At 36.3% G+C, this 23,014-nt stretch overlaps 1 protein-coding gene across 1 annotated transcript in view; it reads left to right on the top strand.

Moving 5' to 3' along the window:
• Dsg1 (desmoglein 1) overlaps nt 1–22,271 on the top strand; it is a 42,553-nt gene extending 20,282 nt beyond the window's left edge. The window contains exons 9-15 of the mRNA XM_074070094.1: nt 685–944; nt 5,899–6,038; nt 7,680–7,976; nt 10,497–10,630; nt 11,070–11,142; nt 15,091–15,296; nt 17,415–22,271. Coding sequence (XP_073926195.1) covers nt 685–944; nt 5,899–6,038; nt 7,680–7,976; nt 10,497–10,630; nt 11,070–11,142; nt 15,091–15,296; nt 17,415–18,494 — 2,190 coding nt within the window. The 3' untranslated portion in view covers nt 18,495–22,271. The remainder of the gene's footprint in view (nt 1–684; nt 945–5,898; nt 6,039–7,679; nt 7,977–10,496; nt 10,631–11,069; nt 11,143–15,090; nt 15,297–17,414) is intronic.
• Nucleotides 22,272–23,014: the final 743 nt, after the last annotated feature.

The raw sequence follows: 23,014 nt of genomic DNA, 5'->3' as shown, positions 1-23,014 counted from the left end.
CTCTCACGAAAATGCAGGAAAATATATTTGACACACAGAGGCATAATGGCTTAGTTGTTTTTTAGATTTTATGAATTGTGGATTTTGACATCACCTTTCTTAATGAAAATCACTACTTGATTGTTTTATAATATGAAATTAATTTTTTAGACTACAGTGAGGAAAATAATTATTTCTTTCTATTATATATATTATATTCAATTATTTGACTTTTTCAAAAAGTCACCTTTACAGAAGTGAAATTTCTTCTTAATAGTTCTTTATGGATAAGACTAGTCAAACAGAAAACTCTAATATAGTTGACCTGTACTTTGTTATAAACACAGCTACTTTCTGAGAAACATGAAATAATGGGAGCTAACATAAATTATCTTTTCACGAAAAAACTGCATGGATTTGACCATCTGTGTTAAGTTTTTAATTTGTTTGGTGGGCAATTACAATTCATGTCACATGTTTTCAACCTTTTCAATAATGAATCTAGGATAACTGGTTTCTTCCTTTCTATATTTGTATGTGTTTACATTGAACTAAAGATAAAGAAAGAATAAATTGAGTATTTGTATGAATTTATATTTAATTATAGAATGGTAGTATAAGAAATTACTTTTACTAGTCCCAAAAGACTTCTCTTTCTTCTGGAACTTTTTTTATAGTGAAACTATTCCACTCTGTATTTTCTAGCCCCTAGATTATGAAGCTATGAAGAACCTACAACTCAGTATTGGTGTTAGAAATAAGGCCGAATTTCATCAGTCAATTATGTCTCAATATAAACTCACAGCGACTGCAGTCTCTGTGACTGTGGTCAATGTGGTTGAAGGCTCAGTGTTCCGCCCAGGTTCGAAGACGTTTGTGGTAACCAGTAACATGGGAGCAAACTACAAAGTGGGAGACTTCATAGCTACTGACCTGGACACAGGCCTAACTTCAACAACTGTTAGGTAAGAATGACATTTTCCAAGTGACCTTTTACCACACATCAAGCTTAAGTACACCTCTTCATTTTAGAACTTTTAAGTACCTGAATTAAAATATTTTTCATTATTTTTGAAACAATCATTCAATTGCAAAAATAGCCAACTACTAATGTAGTTAACTTAAGAAAAGAAAAATTGGTGAAAAATGTTAGGTGTGACCCTGTGAAGATATAATATGTGAAAATAATATATTGAGAAAGTTTTGACACCCGTGTTTATGTATCTTATTGATCAACTAACTGATTATTATGTTATGGTTTTCCCATTCCCCATTCTCACTCTCCTCTTACCCAGGAAAGATTTTATTGGGCTGATATTCCAATTGCAAAGTTGCTCAGCTTCAAAGCAATTAGATTTAGTTAGCTCATTTTGTTTACTTTCTTGAATAAGCAGCACTAAATATTAGTCAGTAACTTCAATATGAAAAAGTAATTGTATTAAGGAAAAAGTATGCTCAACATTTTTAAAAGTTGTCCAAATCCTCCAGGTAAACATGAAAAATTTGCGTGTGCGTGAGCATATGTATTTGCACATATGACTGATCAAGAAGCGTGGAGGACAAAGCAATGCATGTTAAAATTTCTTTATGTTCTCCTCAGCCAGCGCGGGTATTTCCATTCTTGCTTTTATCACACTGGGCTACAGTTGTTGACCAGATTCCTTCACCCCACAGTGAATTTACTAAGAAGACCCTCCTCCTCTCAAACTTCTGTTCCCCAAGTACAGCACAATGCCTGAGGCACAGCGTTAGTTAACCAGTGTTTGTTTCACAAGTATGTGAATGACAAGGCAAACACTAAAGTCAGCGATAAGGAGAGGAGAATACCATGGATGCACAAGGCAAGAACATAGCTTGGAAATCAAACGCAGTCCTGGAAAGTCATTGTGTATGTGGGGAGGAGGAGTGGAAACAGAGAGAGTGTAGGCCAAGCTGATGAAGATGAAGTAACTGTGTTGTTGTTTGTTTGTTAAGAAAATAATTTAGAATTAGAAGCCATCCAGAAGTTGCCAGGATCTAGGTTTTCTGGCAGTTTTGCTGGTACCAAATGGAAATTTCACTCCAAGAATAAGAAGATTATTCTGCTACCCAAGTAGCCATTAAAAAACATTCCATCAGAAATGATTACCTTAAAGTTCATTTGGAAACACAAGAGACTGCAAATAGCCAAGGCAATACTCAGCAAAAAGAGCAATGCTGAAGGTATCACAATACCTGACTTCAAACTATATTACAAAGCAATAACAATAAAAACAGCATGGTACTGGCACAAAAACAGACATGAAGACCAGTGGAACAGAATAGAAGACCCAGATATGAATCCACACAGCTATGCCCACCTCATTTTTGACAAAGGTGCCAAAAACACACAATGCAGAATAGACAACCTTTTCAACAAATATTGCCGGGAAAAGTGGTTATCTGCCTGCAGAAAACTGAAAGTAGATCCATGCCTTTCACCCTGTACTAGTATCAACTCACAGGGGATTAAGGACCTTAACATCAGACCTGAAACTCTGAAGTTAGTACAGGAAAGACCAGGGACTACTCTGGAAGCAATAGGTGTAGGCAAGGACTTCCTCAATAGAACCCCAGCAGCCCAGCAACTAAGAGAAAAGATGGATAAATGGGACTAAATGAAATTTAAAATTTTCTGCACAACAAAAGAAATGATCTCTAAACTGAAAAGACCACTCACAGAGTGGGAGAAAATATTCACTTACTATACATCAGAAAAAGGGCTGATAACCAGAGTATATGGGCAGCTCAAAAAACTAAACTCCCCCAAAATAAATGAACCAATAAAGAAATGGGCAACTGAACTAAACAGAACTTTTCAAAGGAAGAAATCTAAATGGCCAAGAAACACATGAAAAAATGCTCACCATCCCTGGCCATAAAGGAAATGCAAATCAAAGCCACACTAAGAGTCCACCTCTCCCCTGTTAGAATAGCCATCATCAAAAACACCACCAACAACAAATGCTGGCAAGGATGCAGAGAAAAAGGAATCCCTATACAATGCTGGTGGGAATGTAACCTAGTACAACCAACCACTTTGGAAAACAACATGGAGGCTTCTTAAAAAACTAAACATAGATCTGCCATATGATCCAGCATATAGCCAAAGGAATGCAACTCGGGTTATTCCAAAGACACCTGCACACCCATGTTTATTGCAGCACTATTAACAATAGTGGAGTTATGGAAACAGCCAAGATACCCCACTACTGAAGAATGAATTAAGAAAATGTGGTATTTACAAGAGACCACGAATAGCCAAGGCAATACTCAGTCAAAAGAACAATGCTGGAGGTATCATAATACCTGACTTCAAACTATATTACAAAGCAATAACAATAAAAACAGCATGGTACTGGCACAAAAACAGACATGAAGACCAGTGGAACAGAATAGAGGACCCAGATATGAAGCCACACAACTATAACCAATTTGTCTTTGACAAAGGCGCTAAAACTATACGATGGAGAAAAAGCAGCCTCTTCAACAAAAACTACTGGGAAAACTGGTTAGCAGTCTGCAAAAAACTGAAACTAGATCCATGTATATCACCCTATACCAATATTAACTCAAAATGGATCAAGGATCTTAATATCTGACAACAAACTCTAAAGTTGATACAAGAAAGAGTAAGAAATACTCTGGAATTAGTAGGTATAGGTAAGAACTTTCTCAATGGAACCCCAGCAGCACAGCAACTAAGAGATAGCATAGATAAATGGGACCTCATAAAACTAAAAAGCTTCTGCTAAACAAAAGAAATGGTCTCTAAACTGAAGAGAACACCCACAGAGTGGGAGAAAATATCTGCCAGCTACACATCAGACAAAGGACTGATAACCAGAATATATAGGGAACTTAAAAAACTAAATTCACCTAAAACTAATGAACCAATAAAGAAATGGGCAAGTGAACTAAACAGAACTTTCTCAAAAGAAGAAATTCAAATGGCCAAAAAACACATGTAAAATGCTCACCATATCTAGCCATAAAGGAAATGCAAATTAAAACCACACTAAGATTACACCTCACCCCTGTTAGAATAAGCCATCATTAGCAACACCACGAACAACAGGTGTGGCGAGGATGCAGGAGAAAAGGAACCCTTTTACACTGCTGGTGGGAATGTAAACTGTACTAGTTTACATTACAACTACTCTGGAAAAAAATTTGAAGGCTACTTAAAAAGCTAAACATTGATCTACCATTTGATCCAGCAATACCACTCTTGGGGATATACCCAAAAAACTGTGACACAGGTTACTCCAGAGGCACCTGCACACCCATGTTTATTGCGGCAGTATTCACAACAGCCAAGACATGGAAACAGCCAAGATGCCCCACTACTGACGAGTGTATCAAGAAAATGTGGTATCTATACACAATGGAATTTTATGCAGCCATGAAGAATGAAATGTTATCATTTGCTGGTAAATGGATGGAATTGGAGAACATCATTCTGAGTGAGGTTAGCCTGGCCCCAAAGACCAAAAATCTTATGTTCTCCCTCATATGCGGACATTAGATCAAGGGCAAACACAACAAGGGGATTGAACTTTGATCACATGATAAAAGTGAGAGCACACAAGGGAGATATGAGGATAGGTAAGACACCTAAAAAATTAGTTAGCATCTGTTGCCCTCAACACAGAGAAACTAAAGCAGATACCTTAAAAGCAACTGAGGCCAATAGGAAAAGGGGACCAGGAACTAGAGAAAAGGTTAGATCAAAAAGAATTAACCTAGAAGGTAACACACACGCACAGGAAATTAATGTGAGTCAACTCCCTGTATAGCTATCCTTATCTCAACTAGCAAAAACCCTTGTTCCTTCCTATTATTGCTTATACTCTCTCTTCAACAAAATTAGAGATAAGGGCAAAATAGTTTCTTCCGGGTATCGAAGGGGTGAGGGGGTGGTAAGGGGTGGGTCAGGGGGGGAGAAATGACCCAAGCATTGTATGCACATATGAATAATTTAAAAAAAGAAAATATGGTATTTATACAAAATGGAATTTTATTCAGCCACAAAGAAGAATGATGAATTTTGTCATTCACAAGTAAATGGATAGAACTGAAGAACATCATCTTAGGCAAAGTTAGCCAGGCTCAGAAGGCCAAAAATCACATGTTCTCCCTCATATGTGGATTATAGACCTAAAACAAATGCCATAATATTATTGGACATGGGTCACACACTAAGGGGAGAATGCACACAGGAGGAATAGGGAAAGGTAAGAATATGGGAAGGTGACCAGGAATTAGTTAAGAGGTCTGGTAGAGATGAATCAATTCTGGTTGTAATACATATCTGCATGGAAGCAATTCTAGGAATCTCTCTGTATAGCTATCCTTATCTCAAGCTAGCAAAAATGCTGCCTTTCTTATTATCTCTTATGTTTTCTCTTCAACAAAATTGGAGAAGAGGGCAGAACAGGCTCTGCCTGGAAGCAAGTGAGTGAGAGGGAGAGGGAGGGGGTGGAGGCACGGGGGAGAAATGACCCAAACAATGTATGCACATGTGAATAAATGAATAAGCAAAAATAAAGAAATGGTTATTCAATAATTCTTTGTTCTGCCAGGCATGGTGGTGCATGCCTGTAATACCAGCACTCAGGAGGCTGAGGCAGGAGAATGTAGAGTATGAGGCCAGCCTAGGCTACATAGTAAGACCCTATCTCAAATGATAATAATAATAACTCTTTTTGTTAAATTAAAACTTTGATCTACTTCTGAACAGCCTCATATAGCTGGTACTGCCTGAAAAAAAACTGCTGCAATAATTGAAAACTACTTCCAGGGGTTAAAATTACTAGCTAGAAAAATACATTTTATAATTTAAAAGTCCCTTATAAAAGATAATTGGCATTAATTTGTATTGTTTTCTTTCAAATACAGATATGTGATGGGAAATAATCCAGCTGGCCTGATAACTGTTGACTCAAGAACAGGCATAATCACTTTGAGAGATAGAGTTACCATGGAGCAATATAAAATTCTTGGGGGAAAATACCAAGGAACAATTCTATCTATAGATGGTAAGAAACCAGTTTAACTTATACCTTTTCTGGAGGAAGCTAATATAAATGCACTGAGATATTAACATTTTTATTATTGCACGTGAAAGAAATCCAGTAAAAGTGAACACACTGGGCATTATAGGCTTAAATCTGACCTGAGGCAGTATTATTTAGTAACTAAAATCATGAGCTCTGTAGTAAGGCAGGACTGGTATTCTGAACTATCACTTATTAGTTATAGAGTCTTAGAGAAGCTATTTCACCTATGTATACTCCAATCTTCTATAAAATGGGACAATAACACTATGGATTTGGAAGGATGTGATAATGATGAAATAACAATAGTATGAGCATAGCTGAGTGAAAGGGCATGGGCTTTAATATCAGATAAACTGGATTTACACCTATTTCTGTTACACACCTCCAAAGATTTTGCTTCCTTTTTTTCAGAAAGTATATATTGAGTCCTAATTAAATAGAGCCACTGTTTCAGGTTCTAAGGCTCTACCAATGAAAAGTCAGACACTGAGCTTACATGTATATAAAGCATGAAACAAAATAATCTCAGCCAAATTATTCCTATATTTCCACCCAATAATTCCACTTCCAATAATCTTTGGACAAATATGGTGGAAATTTTATGTACTCAGGTATGTAGATGGAAAAATGAGACCTGTTAAAACTATTCCAGGAATGGAGGAAGAGGGGATAAAGAAGACTGATGGAGGGGGCAAATTCATCTATGATATATTGTAAGAACTTTTGTAAATGTCACAATGTACCCCCAATACAATAATAATTTTAAAAAGAAATGATGTTAATTAAAGTATATGAAAACATTAAAGGATGCTTACAGTTTGAAGTAGAAATAGAAAATGGAATGAACTGTATGACCATACCTATGACTAAGCAACATTTAGATTTTGTAATTAAGGACAAAAGACTATATATATATATATATATATATATATATATATATATATATACATTTGGAGGCTGGGTGACTCACACCTGTAATCCCAGATACTCCTCTGGAGGGAAGGGATGAGGAGGATCACAGTTCAAGTCCAGCCCAGGCAAAAAGTTAGTGAGACCTCATATCAACCAGTAAAGCTAGACATAGTGGTATTCACCTGTGATCCCAGCTATGTGGGATGCAAGGTAGGAGGATCACACTCCAAGGCTGGCCCTGGGTAAAAAGCTTGAGCCCCTATCTGAAAAATAATTAAAACAAAAATGACTAGGACATGGCTTAACCAGTAGATCATCTGCCTAGCAAGCACAAGGGTCTGAGTTTCAACCCTAGTACATAAAAAAAAATCATAGTTGTCCTTGGGTATTGCTAGTATAGGTTAGTTTTTTTGTTTTATTTTGCTTATTTCTATACTCTTCAAATTATACATAAATCTAACTATTTATAATGTGAAGAAACCATCTAATACTGTTATTAGTTATAATAATGAACCTAATTATAACAATGGACTAACCACTTGACTTAAAAACTGTGTCATAGACAAGGGATTATGTGGGAAGTTATTGAATTGATGAGAACAAAGACATTGAAATAAGTACTGACACAAAAAGAAAATAGTTCTATATTATCTAACGATTATTACACTAGGTTATAAAATATTTTTTCCATTTTGAACCTTGCTACAGATTCTCTCCAAAGAACTTGCACTGGTACAGTTATTATTGACCTTGATGGTTCTGGCTGGACAACAACAACCGGGGGTGATACTAGCAGTACAAGTACTGACATTGGTACCAACACCCAAGGAAGAGGTGATACCACTACCGACACAGGAGAAATTACTTCCACCAATGGCCCTTATGTCAATACAGGAGATTATACCAATGGCGGTGATGGTGCTGAGAAGCAAGCTCTCCCAGATAATGTCCATTTTGGTCCCGCTGGCATTGGATTACTCATCATGGGATTCTTAGTGCTAGGGTGTAAGTAACAGTTCTATTTGCATGTGCCTCCCAAAAAAATGGTAAGGGAGAAAATAAGCTTCCTGATTTTTTGATGAAATATACCTTACAAGTCCTTATTTTGTGAAATTATCTAGAAATTTCTGTATTTGGTGTTAGGTTTATAAGACAAAAAAAAAATTAAACTTCCTGACCCTTTATAATACAGTAGAGGGCAAGAATGCACTTACAGTCAACCTCAGTGTAATGGGAAAGTCCCAATACAAGCAAGCTCAAATTGCAGTTTGAGTGAAGCAATCAAAGCAACCAAAAAAAAGCTACATAGACAGTAAACTCTGAGTTGAGTTTTAGGACATGAATAAGTGTTAAACTGATGGGCAAAAAGAAGAGAATGCAACACAAGGAGAAAAGAAAATCTATGTGCAAAAACCCTCCAAAAATAAGAAAGCATGGTACTGAAAGAAAGGACTCCCGTGGGGAAGGAAGACAGGATGTGCCTGACAGAGTAGTGACTAGAGTTGGGACTGGAAAGATAGCAAAAGTAGATACTGATGGAATCTATGCTATAGCAAATCTGCACAGTTTAATAAAAAGGAGAGTCAAATAGACATAGATTAAACTCCAGTTTCTAAACTTGATTGTGTGTGTGTGTTTTCAAAGGTTGCCTAACCTTTCTAAGCCTTTCTTTTGCCTGTGAAATGATACTTCCCTCACAATATGGCTGCAGTAGTGGCAAAAAAGCACACCCGTGAAGCACTGAGTGTGTTCTGTGGTCACTAGAGTGGTCCGGTCAGGTAAAGCTAGACTCAAGTGGATGCTCCAGGTGCCCTTTAACATTGCCGGGGATGGTGATGGGAATGAGCATGGACATGACCCACATGCTACAGCTTCTGAGAAGGGGAGCTCTGAAGTAAATAGCTTGAAATGTGCGCACTATAATTTAGTGCAAACATTGCCATTTTTAGATGGGCATGGTGGTTCACTTCTATAATCCTATAATCCCAGCACTTGGGAGGCTGATGCAGGAGGAACACAAGTTCATGTCCAACCTGGGCTGTACAGCAAGACCCTTCTTCAAGAAGGTTGCCATTGTCAAGTGTAGAATAGTATCACATATTTAATTAAAACACACTGCACGAATTCAGAGCACCTATATATCTTTTCTACCTTCATGTCTCAATGCATGAACAGCTATAAGTAGATGTTTTTCACTAAATTTATTTGAAAACTAGGTCTTCTCAGACTTTAAATACTGACCCTTTGCACATTTTAATTAACATTTTTCAGTGTGAAGCACAAAGAGTTTGGACATACTGTTAGTACAACATATAGTTGAGACTCTTTCCTGTAATTTCAAATATACTCTAAAAACTGAAATTTCTATATTAAGGAATAAGAGCCCATTCTTATTGACAGATAATAAACTGAAATAATGACAGGAAAAGTTCTATGCAAAGGGGAACAAATATTTTTTCAAAGCAAAAAAGAAAAAGATGTAAACAGTCTACTTTCAGAAAGTAACATAAAATATATGAAAACAGATAATCCTCAAAATTTTTAGCCATATTGTTTATCAACCAACATTATAAGACTTTAAAATTTGTTGCTTTATAGTTGCTGACCATCACAACCATAAATAACATATAACTTTCATTTTGAATAACTTTGGCTAATGTTCTTAATGAAAAGATTTTAAAATCATATATGAGCCTTATGGTCAATAGCTGTCACTTTAAAGTTTCCTCTCAGTCTAGCAAATTTCCAAAACAAAGCAAAGTTCATGTAATTCTTTTCCTTTTTTACTTATTTCTTCTTTACCTTCCTCTTTCCCTCATTCCTATCCTTTCTTCCCTTTTGCTTCTTCCTTTTGTCCTTTCTTCCTTCCTGATATTTTGATTTGTACATCTTTTCTTTTTGCCCATCCACTTATTCAAAACTATTTATCAAGATTATGTTGTAATAAAAAGATGATAATAAATGGAATGAAAAAACTCTAATTGATTAACAGGAAGAGAAATTTAGTTAAAGAGTATGATGTTCTCATGGGTGTTGTATAAGAGTAATTTAAAGAAAAGATGTCTCTGTAGGGAACAACAATAACCTCAATGAGAAAAATTGAGTAATTGAATAAAATTTTACTATTGAAATGAAGAAGGATGGGCATATGTGAAAATAGGAGTATAAGTAAAGGCACGAAGGAGAAAACAGAAGAATGGAAAATGCTGCTTATCTCTAGTTTTCTTTCTTCTCTACTATTTCCTTGAGTAGTAGCAGAGAAAAAGAAGTCATCTATTTTAATCATATGATTCTCATTGCATTTTAATACTATAAAACAAATGAAGATTTATTGCAGTCTAGTATTTTGAAGCTCACATTTATTGGGGGATCTGGCCATTATTTAATTTGTCTTCCTAAAATTTTCATAGTAATTTAAAAACTAAGTGAAATTATATTAGGAATTCAAATTTGAACCTAAAAATGAAGTTTTTCTTTTAATATGGCCCAGTGCTAACTCTGCTATTCCTATATTTCTACTGTCAGTGGTCCCATTCTTGTTGATCTGCTGTGATTGTGGAGGTGCCCCTGGTGGTGGAGCCGGCTTTGAGCCTGTTCCCGAATGTTCTGATGGAGCAATTCATTCATGGGCAGTAGAAGGACCCCAGCCTGAACCCCATGTAAGTGCTGATCTGTAAGAATGGGACTTTGGTAGTCACCTAAACTCAGTCTCTACCTATGAACCAAGACGGCAGCAATCATTCAATCTACATTATTCTTTGTTCTGAGATAACTGTTGAGGCAAGGAAGAGAAGTCAAAAGTACATGGAAATTAAATGTAAATGGAGAATGATGGAGGGAGTGAATTCAACTATGACAAATAGTAAGAACTTTTGTAAATGTCACAATGTACCCCAGTACAACAATAATAAAAAAATTAAAAATTAAATAGAAACAAGGGAAGGCTTTCAAAATGAGGTTCAGGTTTCAAATGGAGTTTAAAAGTTTCTTAAATAGTATTCTTTTAGGAAATCTTCAGTAATTTGAAAATAAAACAAATGTATGACTAGAGAAAAAAGAGTCATTAAAAATGAGGAAATGTTCTTTCTTATCTTTTAGGATATAGCCACGATCTGTGTGCCTCAAATACCACCTGGTAATGGGAATATAATAGAATGCATTGACAACTCAGGTAAGAAAAAATTTAAAGCTCAAATGACTGAGAAGGAAAAGTGTTCTTTCTCTTTACATACCTTATTTTTGGATGATCTTGTTTGTCTTTTTAAATGACTAATTTGTAAATAAATGTAGTTCATATTCTTATGTGCTATGTTTTCAAAATCTTCCTCAATGTGAGTCAACTCCCTGTATAGCTATCCTTATCTCAACCAGCAAAAACCCTTGTTCCTTCCTATTATTGTTTATACTCTCTCTTCAACAAAATCAGAGATAAGGGCAAAATAGTTTCTGCTGGGTATTGGGGGGTAGGAGAGGGAGGGGGCGGAGTGGGTGGTAAGGGAGGGGGTGGGGGCAGGGGGGAGAAATGACCCAAGCCTTGTATGCACATATGAATAATAAAAGAAAAAGGAAAAAAAAAGTCTTCCTCAATCATCAGATTTTTTATCTAAAGAGCAAATGTCATTTACCCAAATACATATACACTAATTAAAATTAAAGTACAACCCAATTAAAATAGATCTGTGATTACTAACTAAAGCTAGACTCTTCTTCCACAATTTATTTAATGATTCAAAATTTCTCTGACTTTAAGTTAATTATGATGACAAAGTAGAAAAATATATTCATTCTTAGCATCTACATAAATGTTAACTTAAAAAGGATTTTCTAAGTCTAGGCATAGCCTATATTCCCATAGCCTCAGGAAGCAGAGGTAGGAGGACTGTGGTCCAAGACTGTCCCAGCAAAAGCATGAGACCCTATCAGAAAAACAAACCAAAACAAGCAAAGGAACCGGGGAAGGGGAGGTTCCTCAAGTGATAGAGCACTTGCCTAGCAGGTCTGAGGCCCTGAGTTTAATCTCCAGTACAAAAAAACAAAGGCTAATTTTTTACATAGAAAGTAAGTAGACAAAACACTGTCAAAATCTTTCAGAGCTCTAAGCTTACGTTGTGAGCACATGATGGAGTTCTCCTTGCACAAGAGTAGGACTGTATGAATACAACTTGCCTTAAAGTGGAAATCTAGACCAATCACAAATCATGGAAAAATTAGAATCTTGCTGTCTGTCGGTGGATAACTACAAATAAAAGGACAATTAAAATAACCTCACAGCTATGAAAATAGTTGTATTGTGTTACCTGTACCAAGGTAAATGTTACTAAGTTTTATATTTTTCTCTTAGTCTTCTTCAAAGTAGTAATTGCCACCTTGAACACTCCAAAATGAAATAGACAGAAAACATTTACAACTTGTAGAACTGGATCGGCTACCTTTTAAACTTCTTTTTGCTCCTGATACATCAATTCTTGTTAACGGTTCCAACAACTCCCCACCTCAAAAGCGGAAATTCACTATAGACTCTTATCTCCCTTTTCTTTTTGTTTTTGTCAACTTATGATATTCATTTTAATTACATTTTTAATCCCTAAATGGGCCAGTCTTGTCATTAACATCATTGTCATTTTATATGGTCAATATTTAACCATACTTTTAGAACTGTGCTATATTCTTCCTTTTTTTATTTCTTTTATTCATACGTGCATACACTGTTTGGGTCATTTTCCCCCTTTTCCCCCCGCCCTCTCCCTCTCCCCCTACCCCCTTGCTTCGGGGCAGAAACTGTTTTGCCCTTATCTTTAATGTTGTTAAAGCGAGAATATAAACAATGATAAGAAGGACCAAGGGTTTTTGCTAGTTGAGATAAGGATAGCTATACAGGGAGATTCCTCGCATTGCTTTCCCGTACATATGTGTTACATTCTAAGGTGATTCTTCTCGAACTAACCTTTTCTCTAGTTTCTGGTCCCCTTCTCCTATTGGCCTCTGTCACTTTAAAGTTTCTGAATTAGTTCCTTTGCATTGAGGACATCAAATGCTACCATGATTTTTGGTTTTCTTACCTATCCTCATACCTCTCTCGCACACTTTGTGACCAAAGTCCAATCCCCTTGCTGTATTAGCCCTTGATCTAATGTCCACATATGAGGGAGAACATACGATTTTTGGTCTTCTGAGCCTGGCTAACCTCACTCAGGATGATGTTCTCCAGTTTCATCCATTTACTTGTGAATGATAAGATTTCATTCTTCTTCATGGCTGCGTAAAATTCCATTGTGTATAAATACCACATGTTCTTTATCCATTCATCAATAGTGGGGCATCTTGGCTGTTTCCGTAACCTGGCTATTGTGATAGTGCCGCAATAAACATGGGTGTGCAGGTGCCTCTGGAGTAACCTGTGTCACAGTCTTTTGGGTATATCCCCAAGAGTCGTATTGCTAGATCATATGGCAGATCTATGTTTAGATTTTTAAGAAGCCTCCAAATTTTTTTCCAGAGTGGTTGTTCTAGTTTGCATTCCCACCAGCAGTGTATGAGGGTTCCTTTTTCCCTGCATCCTCGCCAAAACCTGTTGGTGGTGGTGTTTGTAATGATGGCTATTCTAACAGGGGTGAGGTGGAATCTTAGTGTGGTTTTGATTTGCATTTCCTTTATGGCTAGAGATGGTGAGCATTTTTTCATGCATTTTTTTGCCATTTGAATTTCTTCTTTTGAGACAGTTCTGTTTAGTTAGTTGCACATTTCTTTATTGGTTCATTAATTTTGGAAGAATTTAGTTTTTTAAGTTCCCTGTATATTCTGGTTATCAGTCCTTTGTCTGATGTGTAGTTGGCAAATATTTTCTCCCACTCTGTGGGTGTTCTCTTCAGATTAGAGACCATTTCTTTTGTTGAGCAGAAGCTTTTTAGTTTTATGTAGTCCCATTTGTCTATACTTTCTCTTAGTTGCTGAGCTGCTGGGGTTCTGTTGAGGAAGTCCTTGCCTATACTTATTACTTCCAAAGTGTTTCCTACTCCTTCCTGTACCAACTTTAGTCTTATCTCCCTTTTCATTGGTGCCCAATTGCTTCTTTTTTTATTATCACATTATTGTTGTACATTGTGAGATTTATAAAAGTACTTAGAATATGTCTTAAACTCACCCCCTCCATCAATCTCATTTATCCCTCCTGTCCCCATTCTTAGAATAGTTTCCATTTTTATATATGATTACATAAGATTTCCACCATATTTACCCTCCCACACCCTTTCCTTATATATCATCCCCCCTCCCACTGGTATCAACCCCCAGAGAGGACATGTTTTACCTTCTTGCTCACAGTTTTTGAAAAAAGACATCTTTGTTTAAGATAGTTAACAAGGAGTTTCATTATTATATTGCCATATATATATATATATATATATATATATATATATCCCCAATTGGTTCGTCCCCTCCATTTTTCTAATTTGTACCCTAGTCCCCTTTTTATGGTGATTTCAACAGTTTAAATTGAAGTATGAAATTCACACTGTCTCCAAACTCAAGATCTTGACTCCTAAGACCATGGGACATATTGAGCATTCTGCCTTCATGGCACTTCTGAAGTCCAAGCCCTCGCCCTACCCCATTACCTCAAAGGCTGCAACAAGCTTCTACTCACCCTCATATCCCAGTGCAAATCTGAGGGTCTCTATGAAACCTTCTCCTCACTGTGGCCATGGCCTCTTCTCAGAAAGCCGGTGGTCCTCATGCTTTCTTCTGGATGCTCTGTGCTTCCAACAGTATGTTGGGGGTGTGCTTATACTGGTTTTGGCCTTTAGAATTTGGGCATTATTACTCCCAAATTTTTCTTAATTTGAAATTAAGCATTTTAGGGCCCAAGTTTTTTAACTTATCTGTGCTCCTCACTTCCAGCACAGAGAAACCTCTCAACAGATAATTACCAAATTAGCAAATTGATTAATAATATTACTTTGAACTCAAATATCACCATAGTTATCTCTTCTTTCTTTGTGTATCCTCTTCATTTTATTTCTTTGCTCACAAATGCATACTTGAAGAAACCCTACATTATAATAAGTTACTTTTAGTTTATAGTACGCTAGAAAAATTAAATTTAATATATCAATGCTTTTAGGAGTTTACACAAATGAGTATTGCAGAGAAATGCAAGATCTTGGAGGAGGAGAGAGAACAACAGGATTTGAACTAATGGATGGAGTTAAAACACCAGCTGCACCTGAGATATGTCAAGAATATTCTGGAACATTAAGAAGAAATTCTATGAGGGAATGTAGAGATGGAGGTCTGAATATGAATTTCATGGAAAGTTACTTTTGTCAGGTAAGACTTCTAGCCAGGTGGCTTCCTTTCCATCTACCATAGTCTAAACTTTCACTAATTCCTGACCTCCAGTTTCATGCACAACCATCCTGCTGCTGCTGAATAATAGTCCTAGGGCTCTGATCGGCAAGAGTCGACTCTCCCACTTGAAAATGGCTAATGGTTCCAAACTCTATGTGACCACAGGAGAAGTCCCTACTCTTCAGCATGGCAATTAAGATTATTCATAAATTGACCCCTGCCTTACACCTCCAGTCACTCTGGACCATCAGCCCCACTTGCTGAGCCCCTTCACCTTGTTCTCAACGGACGACTCACCTCTGTGCTTTGCAATGCTTAGCCCCTCCCAGAGTGCTTTTATCCCATCCTCTCTCTTACAAACTCCTACCCATCTTTCAAGACCCTGTTCAAATACCACTGCCTCTCTGAAGTTTTTACAGTTAATTCTCTCATTCGAAATAGGATTATAGCTTTCTCCTCTGCATTTTGTAGTGCTTTGTTTATACATTTAATAGAACTTACTGTTTCTAAAATCTATTAGCTTACATGTCCACCACCATTTTTAGTGCCTCATTCATATATTCACTACATTAGATTGCAAGTACTAAGCTCAATTCCTGGTACATAGTGAGCATTCAATCAGAGGGCCACAGTACACTTGCAGAGTTTTCAAGAACAAGCTTCAGGTGATGCAAAGAGTGCAGAGCCTGGAGAAGGAGCAGAAGGAGAATTAACTTTTCCATTCCAAGGCAGAGATCCAATTGCCCATGGTCACATACCATGTGATACTCAGTCTTCATCAAGTTCCTACCTCTGGTACTCACAGGAAATACATTTCTGTTCTTCTGCATTCTGAACTAAAATACTTCATTAATTTCATTAATGGTTTAGAGATTATTGATATTTTAAAATAAAATATTAGTTACAGGCTTTCAAATAGCTACTAAAGATGCTTATTGTTGAAATACATAGGAATACTTCCTATTCATGTTCTTATCTAGGAATATTATTTTTTATGAAAAATAGAATTCTTCCCAGAAAGTTTTGCACTTAACAGCTCCAACTAAGCCAGAATTCTCTACAACATCAGTCTCTCTCTTCATTGCAACCTCCAAACAAACATCACTCTATCAGAGACAGCTTCTAAAAGAAGAACCTCCATTGTTCTATCTCTATTCATTTACCCTGCACTTACCACCCCCTGACGTATGTGTGTATGTGTAGTCTGCCTCATCCTACGAAAGAAAGAGGATTTTTTTTTCTGGCTTTGTTCTTTACTTCATAGCCAAATTCCTAACAGAGTGTCTGCCAGATAGCAAGACTGAATAAATATTTTAAATGAAATGGCACAATGTGTTCACTTGCTATAATTCCAATAGTTAACCTGAAAGTTTACAATCCAGTACTATGAACTGAAAAGATCAAGTGAAAGTGCATTTGTCTGTGGTCTTTTCATTTCAACCAGAAGAGATTCTATTTTTAAAAATTGTCTGTGATCACTTCAATTTTGAATTTAAAAGTGACAATAGACAATAGTCAATTTTTCCTGTTGTGCTAAAAAAAGGCACATTAAAATAAACCTTCACAAAACCATCCTATTCATTCCATCTGAAGGAAAGAAAGTACAATCTTGAATGAGCTCATTAACTATAAATACCTTTTTAAGACAAAAAAATTTCAAAATTTTGTCACCTCCTTCTAACTTTTTTATGTGTACAGAATTTTTATATACCCCCTTCTAACTTGGTTCTAAACAGTTCATGCATTTTTGTATGTGATTTTTGTGTCCAAAGTATACTATTTTAAGTAAGTCTATCAAGTAAGTTTTAAAAATCAAAACGCGTTATTGGAATTATAGTTAAAATAACTTCTAACCAAATTCTTCTAAACCTTTATAAAAGGGTTTTTAAAGCATCTCTGTCTAACATGTCAAATGTGTTAGTGAAGGAGATGTGATTGGCACCATCTCTGGTCCTGATTTACATGGAATGTTGAACATTAGAATTTTGTTTTATATATTCCTCTTTGGCAATGTGCTGGAAGAAAATTAATGGTAGATACTGTTATGTTATTAATATGTATTCATAATTTTATTTTCCCTTTTCTCTACAAATTCAGAAAGCGTATGCTTATGCAGATGAAGACGAAGCACGCCCATCCAATGACTGTTTGCTCATCTATGACATTGAAGGCGTAGGTTCCCCCGCTGGCTCTGTGGGTTGTTGTAGCTTCATTGGAGAAGACTTGGATGAGAGCTTCTTGGATACTCTGGGTCCCAAATTTAAGAAGTTGGCTGATATCAGCCTGGGAAAAGAAATTGAATCATATCCAGACCCTGATCTTTCCTGGCCACCACAGACCACTGAACCCATTTTCCCTCAGCAAACAGAGCCCAATCTCCCACCAATCTCCCCGCATTTTGGCACTACCACAGTAATTTCTGAGAGCACCTATCCCTCAGGCCCTGGTGTACAGCATCCTACGCCTATTCCTGACCCTCTGGGCTATGGTAACGTCACTGTGACTGAGTCTTACACCACCTCTGGCACTCTGAAGCCCTCTGTCCACCTTCATGACAATCGACATGCATCAAATGTGGTAGTGACAGAGAGGGTGGTGGGCCCCATCTCTGGTGCTGATTTACATGGAATGTTAGAGATGCCTGACTTGAGAGATGGGTCAAATGTGATAGTGACAGAAAGAGTAATAGCACCAGGTTCAAGTCTACCCACCTCTCTGACTATTCCCACTCCTAGAGAGTCTTCAAATGTGATGGTGACGGAAAGAGTAATCCAACCAACTTCCGGTATGATGGGCAGTCTGAGTATGCACCCTGAGTTACCCAATGCCCACAATGTGATTGTCACAGAGAGGGTTGTTTCTGGCACTGGCATAAGTGGGATTAGTGGCACAGGTGGGATAAGTGGAGGTGGAGGCATAGGCAGCACTGGCTTGGCTAGTACCAGCATGGGTGCCAGTGGTGGAGGCCTGAGTGGAGTTGGAATAAGTGGGGGTGGTGTTGGGCTGAGCAGCCTCAGTGGAGGCGGGGGCCTGAGTAGCAGTATGGGGGGGACAGCCACCATTGGCCACATGAGGAGTTCCTCTGATCATCACTTTAGCCAGACCATTGGATCTGCCTCCCCTAGCATGGCTCGTAGTCGAATCACAAAGTACAGCACAGTACAATATACCAAATAGTAAAGATCCCAGAGCACTGGTTCACTATGATTATAAATGAGACTGAACTCCCATCCCTCAAAGGTAACATTGCAATTTATGATGCACATCAAGGTGCTAAGATAAATGTGGAGCCAGATAAGAAACCACAATGAGAACAACTCATTGCTGGAGGAGATTTCTCCTTAGCATTTTTAAACTTCATTTTTTATTTTAGTACTAATGAAATCATGACAGACAGTGCACTGAAACTTGAAGTACAGTCTTCTTTGTGCTTGAATGGCCTACGGAGTCATCTTTGCCTCTGTGTGGCCTGTAGTATATTCCAGTATGTTGAATAAATAAAATGTACTCATATAAAAACACTGGCTTTAAGATGGCAGCTTGCACAACTCTACTTACTATGTTTTGATTTACCATGTACCTCAGGCAATATTTAAAAAGAACAAAACATGCAATGTATACTCATGTATATGGGGGAAATCTGAAAAATTCCACCATATAAACCCTGTCCATTTCACAAACAATATAAATAAAAATTCAGTCACAGATTCACACCAGGATTAACCATCAAAAATTTTTGATTACATAGTCAAGTCCACAAACCACCAAGCATTTTTACTTGATCATTCTTAACTGCACTTGACGAAATAAACTCCAAATTAGGGAATGTGCCCTAGAAAGAAAATTACATTAGAGAGTGGCAATAGGGTAGATTTGTTCAGGGTAATCTGGTAATGTCTGAGCCTGCACCAGGCTTCAGTTAAATCTCCTGTGCAGTCAAGGACCTTTCAGATTCTAGTTTGTGTTTTACAATACATGTGATCTTGAAGAATATTGCTTACTGGTGAGGTTATGGGTCATCATATTCCTTTTTCTATTTACCACTGTGGTTGTGAATTAATAATAAAGGAAAACTTATCAAGTTTACTTCTTAGATTGAAGCAAGTAACAGCTGACATGGTTGTCATCACCAGTGGTAAATCACCTTCTAAGTAAGCAGATGGGAACTGCACTTATATTTTCAAATTGTGTGTTTCAGTATATGTTATTCACTCATATCGACTTCTTTATTACATAGCTCCAAAGTTAAAATGATTTACTTAAGCTGAACTGTGGGGGTTGGGGAGGCTTGCAGTATGGTTAAGCTTTGGGGAATTTTTAAGGGGATCTAAAACTATGTTCTTAGAACATGTAAACTGTTTGCAATAAAGAAAATTAGGAAAGAATTGTTCAGTAAAGTAATGCCATGCCAGTTATTACTTTTAATCGAGTTTAGTACTTTCTTTTAACAATCCTCTGCTGCCATTTTGAAGTGACCAGACAAGAACCTTTATCAGAGTTGATGATATTGTATTGGCAAAAATGAAATAGTACTAGACAAACCCATTTCCCAGTTATCCCACTCCCTAACTAAAATTTTTTACCAGCGAAAATTTTAAACTCTTCACTGGTTCATTAATAAGCTCTTGACTTATAAACGCTGTGATTTGTAAAGAGCTTCCAAATATTATAGTATATTTTTCTAGCTTCAAAATTTAGCAAGGTGGTATTTATGATGTATTATTTCTGTGTGTTTGCCGTATAGTGTTGCCTGATTAAAAATCTCAAAAAAGAATAAAACATTCTAAGAGATGGGTAAATTTACTATTGCATGGTAAAGAATATGTTCTCTCATTTTTAAATACAGTGTTAATAAAAGCGTACTAAAATGAAATTGAATATGACAAAATAAAGTTAGAAAAATATTTCCCCTGGGGTTGTGAATTATATACAGCTTTTTTTTTCTTCTGACTACCCAAATTTCCCAGGGTATTAGAAGATCAAAGAATCATTATTGAACTTCCAACATTTGTCAGAGGAGGCAGAACTGATTATTTCATCCAGAGCTATTTTAATCTATATAATAGCAGATGAGTTTAATATTTTAAAAGCCACAGTACACATCTTTTTTTAGTTCTGTAGAATATGTAAAAATTTGATGATCTGTAATATGCCAAAATGCAGAGGTATAAATAAAGTACTTCAAAGGGAGTCTTTTATTTCTTTTGGCCATCGCAGGGATTACATTAAGGATGGATTATTTTTTCCAGAAATAAAATTGAAATATATTTATTGAATTATACTTGAGTATGCCTGGTTCCAGGAGTTAAAGGAGTAGAGTTAATTATTAATTAGCTAAATTTAATAATTAATTAAAGGAAATGTTATCTGGCCACAGGACGCTTACTTATCTTAATGTGAAATTACCATCATAACTTTTTTGTTAAGACATATGACACCTTCCAGAATATTTTTTTGGATCATGTAACACATAACAGATTGACCATCTTTGAAAACTGCTATTCTTAACATCCATTAGTTACATAAACCCTGGAAGACACAATTTTAAAGTGAAAGTATTTGTCATCCATCTTTCTAGGAAGGTACTTTCAAATCAATTTTTTTCAGTATTGCACAATTTAGTTCAAAGTTTTACAATTACCCTTTAAGACATCATTGAAGGGCACATTTTTGAATGAGCAGCCTTTGGGCAGAATTTCATTCTTCTCTTTTGAAGCTTTACTCTAATTCACACACGTCATTTTTTTCTTATTTAATTGTAACCAAAAACATATGGAAATATTTTCATAAATAAATAGCTGTAATTTAGGACCATATTGTAAGCTGACTCTCACATCAACTTGCTCTTTTGTAAGCTGAATCTCACATCAACTTACTCCTAAACTGAGAGGAGTAGATAGCAATTTAATGTAACACATATATGGTTTAGAAATAAACCACAACTCTTATACAATACTGACTCTAAAGAGGTAGTCCTCAAGAGCAGAAACCTAGTGTATTATAAATGCTTTCTCATTTACTATCAACCAAAATGCCATGTGAAGCTGATTTTTACATTAATTCAGATATATCTGCTACATATTACTTACTTCTTTACATGCCGCCTCATCTACTGTATTTGCACTGACGTTTTTAAAAAAAAATATCTTTTTAGATTTACTTATATGCCTTCATCTGGACATGTTCTACATTTATATTTAAGCTTTTTAGCCTCAAAGTTTTCATTCAGTGCAATATTTTGACAAAATTCTAATTATGAGGGCCTGGGGTGTGGCTCAAGTGACAGAGTGCTTGCTCAGCAAACACAAGGCCTGAGTTCAACCCCCAGTACCACAAAAAAGAAAAAAAATTACGACCATTCAAAAAAGTTACACTACTGCATTTAGTGGATGTTTTATGTCCCATGATTTATTTCTGAATTCCTGCCAAGATTTGATTGTCAGCCAATATATAATATGTACGATACCCTGTAACTTAAGTACTTAGTGCATTTCACCATGCCTGTTTGGTAAGTTAAGATCTTTTGGGATGATTTCTGATAGTTTTAAGATCTATCTATGATAGATCCCTAGTGCAGAGGAAATATAATCTGTCTTCTCGTTTCAGATTATTTAATTTGTGCTAGGACAAATTCTCATTGGGTTAACCTATTATTCATCAAATGCTTTAAAAATAATGACTAATTTATTGTTCAATTGTCTGCATTCACTCCCATTTACTTATATTGTACTTGGTTTAACTTATTTTTCTTTTGCTTTTTTCCAAGCATTTTTAATCTCATATTCATCTTTGGTAATGTTTAAAACAAGGTGCTTTCCTTCAAGTTTCAATATAAAAGTTTTTGGATTATTTGGGTGCTAGTTCCTTGCTCCATCATCTACTGGCTATTTTGAAACAATTTGTAATTTCCAAAGCGTTGTGTTTACAGCAATAAAATGACTGATATGCCTCTGATATCTTTCTGAATTACAAGGTCGGGGGAGGTTTTAGAGTATAAGAAATAATTAGAAGGTCCTCAAATCAAGTTATTATTTCACTCCATATTCAGAGAGATAACTATTTTATTTCCACAATGTTGAAGTATGTTTTCATTCTTCGTTTCCTTGATTCCTTTTCCCCCCATTTCCTGAGCATCCTACACTGTGGAGTATTTCTTAGTGATAGCAAACATAGCTTTGACCAGCTGGTTATCCTCACTCAGATGAATAGATGTTAAAATCAGCTTGCATTTTAAACTTTCATTTGATATTTTCAACACTGATATATCTTATATTCATTTTACACTTTTACTTTTTATTTCATGCTCTGTTTTCTTTTTTATTTTAGTTTCATTAGTATTTTATTTCTTCTAAAATTTCTCTTAAAATCGTACTCTTTCATCTTTAAACAAGCCACGTGGCTACTGGGATGCAGAACACTTCTGGCAGAGGGGTATTTAAGAAAGAACAAGGACACCTGTGGCTCTAGAGAGAGTTACAAAAGGAAAGCAGGAAGGGATGAGATCTGAGAGGTAACAAGGGATAAGACCAAGTTTGACCTTACAAGCCATTGTAAGACTGACTTATTCTGAGAGTGATGATCCACTGGAAAGGCTGAGATGAACAGTGCTCAACTGAGATGTGTGTTTTAAAATACCACTCTGTCTACAGTTTTGCTGCTCATAGAAAGAAATCACAGAATCAAGGAGTTTGGGCAGA

This window comes from Castor canadensis, chromosome 4 (assembly GCF_047511655.1).
Source record: "Castor canadensis chromosome 4, mCasCan1.hap1v2, whole genome shotgun sequence".
Lineage (NCBI taxonomy): Eukaryota > Metazoa > Chordata > Mammalia > Rodentia > Castoridae > Castor > Castor canadensis.
This window is presented reverse-complemented; position numbering and strand designations above follow the sequence as displayed.